Below are 5,544 nucleotides of genomic sequence, written 5' to 3'. Positions count from 1 at the left end.
CAAAAAAAAAAAAAAAAAAAAGTTGCACTTTCATTATAGGTACATGGGGGCTTTTGGTTTGTCCTGCAGCCTCCATTTAAGTGCATTCGAGCTGAAGTCTGTAAACTGATACAGGAACTCTGGTTTGAGGCTGAGGATGGCCTACCAACGGTTTTTTAATCATTCAGGCCTTGGAATAAACATTTAGGTATGTTATAGAGGATTCTAGGCTGCATGCCTCTCCGACGTTATTAGAAATACCTTTCTGGGGCTTGCACAATATGCAGAAGCAATTTGGGCATAGCTTTGTTTATGGGAAGAACCTCCAGCCTAGAAATTGATTTTTATATGATTCAACCTTAATTATGTTTTTTTTCTGCCTATGACTCATTAGCCTTTGAAGTAAAAATTTCCCCCATCCACTTTTAGAGACTTTTTTCAGTCATTTGGTATTTTACGTGGTTTGCTACATATCAGGACTCATGATGGCAAGGCCATGAGTTGGGACGCAATATGGACCAGCCTGATTTGGTTATAGATTATAAAAATAATAATAGCGCTCACTAACACGTGGTACTTTGTATGTGCTATGCACTATTATAAGCACATAACGTATTATGAACGAATTTATCCCTCAGTGCACCTATAATGTGGACTAATATTATTATCCCCTTTTGCAGTTGGGGAAGCTAAGGGATTGTGAGGTTAAGGAACTTGATCAGTCTCACAGCTGGTAGTGGTAGAGCTGGAATCCAAATGGTATAGCTGGTAGACTCTGGAGTTCCTGCCCTTGACCCTTATGTCAAATTGCTGTGCCCGTAGCCCCAGCCAGTGGGTTCAAAGGTCTGTGCCACTGAACATGAGGAGGATTGTGTTTCTTATTTGTTTGTTCATTTGTTCATTCATCCAACAACCTGCTGTGCACCTCACATAGAGCTGCACTGGTTCTTTTGAGCTAAACAAGGAGTGTGGTCTCTGCCTCATGGAGTCGTGGTGTGAAGGGAAAGGGATGACCCATCACCACCGGGAAAAAGACGAGTCATGCAATTGATGTGGAGTCGATAGGGTCATGAAGGAGGGAGGACAGCACAGTCTATTAATCAGAGCATCCCTGGGAAGTCCGGGGGGTAACATACATCGCTGAGATTTGTCATGTAAACCACTGCTTCTGGCAACAAGGTCTGAAAGGGCAAACCAGTTTGTCACTTGTTTTTAGGTTGTATGTTTAATTAGCAGTTCTGAGGAATAGGTACAGTGAAGCTCTAACATGTCCTTATCCTTATTAGCTGTTGCTAGAAGTGAAAAGTGGAAGTGTATGAGGTGGGCCGTATCCCTAACCTGAAAGTGAATGTGAAAGTGGCACGAGAGAAAGTTATTATTCTGATAGGTTAATTGAGTGACATAAAGGATTGTTTGTTATTATTCTGATAGGTTAATTGAGTGACATAAAGGATTGTTTGTTAAAGAGGTGAGCTGCTCGAATCCTTTGCCAGCTAGGTATTAAGTCGCCCAAGTATTCTTTCTTGACTGGGGCCAGATCAGCTGATTCGCTGGAACTCTAGGCCAGGAGGACCTCCTGATCTTTGCTAAGTATAACCTTCAGGGTTTTTTGTTTGTTTGTTTCACTTTTCGGCTGTGCCACTCGGCTTGTGGGATCTTAATTCCCTGACTAGGGATCGAACCCATGCCCGCTGCATTGGAAGTATGGAGTCTTAACCTCTGGACCGCCAGGGAAGTCCCCAGGTTTATTTTATTTATTTATTTATTTAACATCTTTATCGGAGTATAATTGCTTTACAATGGTGTGTTAGTTTCTGCAAAGTGAATCAGTTATACATATACATATATCCCCATATCCCCTTCCTCTTGCGTCTCCCTCCCTCCCACCCTCCCTATCCCACCCCTCTAGGTGGTCACAAAGCACCGAGCTGATCTCCCTGTGCTATGCGGCTGCTTCCCACTAGCTATCTACCTTACGTTTGGTAGTGTATATATGTCCATGCCACTCTCTCACTTTGTCACAGCTTACCCTTCCCCTCCCCATATCCTCAAGTCCATTCTCTCGTAGGTCTGTGTCTTTATTCCTGTCTTGCCCTTAGGTTCTTCATTACCTTTTTTATTCCCCAGGTTTATTTTTTAAAGAGATTGTTTTCTGCTCTCAGGGAGCATTTGCTAGCGATGATTAGAATTCAGGTACTTTGCTTCCTGCTCTATACATATTCTAGATCAGTGTCAATTTTCTGAGCCTAGCTTTGCTTCCCGTTTTTTTGTTTGTTTGCAACCACTCATTTTCCATATTCTTGATTTTGCTCCTTTTATTCAGAAAGCACTTGGCTGCTAGATATGCTCGGCGCTTTGCAAAGCACTGAGGATGCAGAAATGAACGTGACAGGCTTTAGCCTTAAGGATATCCCTGTTTAGCGGGGGCTAAGGTGACAGACACGTCAACAAGTGTGTTGGGAGAGTAGAGGTGCACACGGGTTGCCTGCACGATGTCGTCTTACATGAGAGATGTGTTGAACAGATGTGACAGGTACTCTGTTTGCAGACCTTGTTGCCAGAAATGCAGGAGGGAGCTGAGCGCACAGGTCTGAGTTGCTGCCTTACCTCTATTTCCTTTTGGTTTTCTAGCCCCCCGCTCATCTCTCCCTCTTATCTCCTCTGCCTCCTGCCCTTTCTTGTCTCTTGTGTGCTTTCAGGTGTCTCAAGGCCACCTGCTGTCCTCGTGTGCCTTTCGGGGATGAATGGCAGTACGCTCTGGTCTAGTCCCCTCCCCGAGGAGGCCCGAGATATTACCTGTCTGGATCTAATGCCAGGGAGAGTGGCCGAAACCATCTGCCTTGTGACGGGGACACACAAGATGCTCAGTGCATTCAACGCGACATCAGGTAAGCATCACTGACTGCGGGGCTTCTCTGGTGGCACAGTGGTTGAGAATCCGCCTGCCACTGTAGGGGACACGGGTTCTTGCCTGGTCCGGGAAGATCCCATGTGCCGCAGAGCAACTAAGCCCGTGCGCCACAGCTAGTGAGCCTGTGCTCTAGAGCCCGCGAGCCACAACTACTGAGTCCGTGTGCCACAGCTACCGAGTCCGCGTGCCACAACTACTGAAGCCTGCGCGCCTGGAGCCTGTGTTCCGCAACAAGAGAAGCCACCGCAATGAGAAGCCCGCGCACTGCAATGAAGAGTAGCCTCGCTCGCTGCAACTAGAGAAAAACCCACGCGCAGCAACGAAGACCCAACACAGCCAAAAATAAATAAATTAAATAAATAAATTAAAAAAAAAAAAAAAAAGATCACTGACCACGAGAGATCCCTGTTCCTGGGAGGCCTAATCTCAGGTTAGAACAGTCTGGTAGGGAAGGGACCGTTCCACTCTCCCATGGTGGGAGGTCTGATTTCCTGCTCTGCAAGGTGGATATTAAGGGAAATAAGGAGAAAGGGTTTGAGCAGAGTGAGTAATAGATCCATGGTTCAACCTGCTTGGTGATAGGATGGGGCTAAATTCAGTTATCCAAACAGAACCTATCCCTAGGCTTTCAGTTTCTAAGTAATCTCCCTTCTCTGTTCTTTGTATAGAAGACCATGGAGGTTTTTCTCTTTGTATTCAATATTTGACATACAAGGGTTCATATGTGAACTTGGGCATTAACCACTGAAAAATATGCCAGTGAAGAAACTAAGGTCTGTGGAGGCATGTTGATTTGGCCTCTTTTATCTTTTTATCACATTCAGACATATGTGACAAAAGGAATGGAAGAGAATCAAATATAATGAAGGCTCCTTACAGAGCCTTATACTTCCAGTATGCTCATTAACCTTCGACCTGAGTGAAGCTGAGTAAAATAGCCTCTTTCCTAGTTGCAAAGGTTGGAGTTTGGGAGTGGGGTTCTTCTGAGTGAAAAAAATTTGCGTGTGAGTTAACTCTAGCACTGAATTCATCTTGAAAACCTTTTATGATTTCTCTACTTATATAAACACATGGTAGAAGGAGCGAGTTGGGCTTCTGTTTGGCTGCCCCTGGATGGTTCCTTAGGAGTTGGAATCATCTCTAACAGATCCATTCCTCCATCCCAGACAAGTGGCCTCTTCTTTCTTAGAGAGTCTTCTGCATGTCCATGTTACCTAAAAAAATCCAGGTGTGAAGTTATTACATGGGCTTGTTAGCCAGATACTTGAGGATTTCAGTTCATACTCCCTGCTCCATTTCTCCCCAGTAAGATAAAAATGAAAGGAAAAAGTGTGTAGGAGTTGCTGTCTGTCATTCAGCCTGTTGAGTCTCTTTTCTGGCCTGGGAGCATTGCATCTGCCTTTTGCAGAGGCAGAAATCCCTAATTGTGATGAGTGTACTTATCTTTCCCCAGGGAAAGCCATTTGGACTTTAGACCCACACTACTTACCCAACGGTACCCTGGCTGCCCCAGGCGTGGTGCTGCCAGACCTGGATGAAGATGGCATTAGAGATCTCGCAGTTCTGGTCATTGGCGAATTGCAGGTATGCTCCATGTTAGGTGGTCCTTGTTTCTTACAGGGAAAGTGTCAACTTTGGTCATTTCCTAGTATCGTTATTAGAAGTGCTGCTTGAAACCTTCTCATTACAAGGGCTTAGGTTTAAATAAATTCTCTTTGTGAGATTAAGTGAATAAATTACCATTATGATCCCATTTTCCAGGTTCCATTGACCGGCATGGCAGAGCTTGGGAGCCAGATAGGTCTATGTTTGAATTCCTGCTCTACTGCCCTGTGGCCTTGGGCAAACCACAGAGCCTATCCCAGCCCTGATTATTTCGTATGTAAAGCGGGGACGTTATTCTACTTGCAGGATGGTTATGAAAATTAGAACTAACATATATGAAATGCCCAGAGTGGTGCCTGTTTTTCGCCAAGTGTACATATTGCTGGTTTTACTATATATATTTAACTTTTATTGCAACTATAAAACAATGAGACAGACGGATAGAAAGCTCATAAGATATATTTAGAAAAAAATTGTAAGTCAAACAAGTAACAACAACAGCACCCAAAGAAAGAGTTGTCGTTTAAGCTGTGCCTGCAGATTTTGGTTCTGGTACAGTGGTCCCTAAATTATGCTTCTCAGTTATGCTTTGCTGGAACTCCAGTGACCTGGAACTAGTTATTCTCTGCACAGATAAAATAATAGTAGTTTTTTTTTTTTTTCCCGTAAATCACAGGAAAGAATATATTAATGGACAGAATTATTCAATTTTAAGTTTTTATTCCTCAGCTTTTTCTCAGAGCTTCTGTCAAACTTTCTCTTAGACTTTTTCTCAGACTGTCTAGTGTGAGTCTGCCAGGAAAGGCTCGTGGACGACAATCAGCCAGGAGTATTTGTGGGAAAATGTGGCTGCCGATCGTTGTGCCTCATTTGATAGCTTATTTTAATTTTACTAGACCTGGTTGTGATTTTTGTAATGTATATACGGAGTGGAGTTACAGAATCTGCAAGTAAAATTATTTAGAATGGAATTAAACCTATCAGTACTGGGCTTCCCTGGTGGCGCAGTGGTTGAGAGTCCGCCTGCCGATGCAGGGGACACGGGTTCG

The 5,544-nt window shown here is 44.0% G+C and overlaps 1 protein-coding gene across 1 annotated transcript in view; it reads left to right on the top strand.

The window, feature by feature from the left end:
• The window catches only part of FAM234B (family with sequence similarity 234 member B), a 35,202-nt gene that overhangs the window by 15,356 nt on the left and 14,302 nt on the right, over positions 1–5,544 (top strand). The window contains exons 4-5 of the mRNA XM_007454641.1: positions 2,679–2,867; positions 4,344–4,474. Coding sequence (XP_007454703.1) covers positions 2,679–2,867; positions 4,344–4,474 — 320 coding nt within the window. The remainder of the gene's footprint in view (positions 1–2,678; positions 2,868–4,343; positions 4,475–5,544) is intronic.

The sequence above is a fragment of the Lipotes vexillifer genome, unplaced genomic scaffold (assembly GCF_000442215.2).
Source record: "Lipotes vexillifer unplaced genomic scaffold, Lipotes_vexillifer_v1.1 scaffold911, whole genome shotgun sequence".
NCBI lineage: Eukaryota > Metazoa > Chordata > Mammalia > Artiodactyla > Lipotidae > Lipotes > Lipotes vexillifer.
The sequence above is the reverse complement of the archived record's forward strand: the minus strand, read 5'-3'. Positions and strand labels throughout refer to the sequence as shown.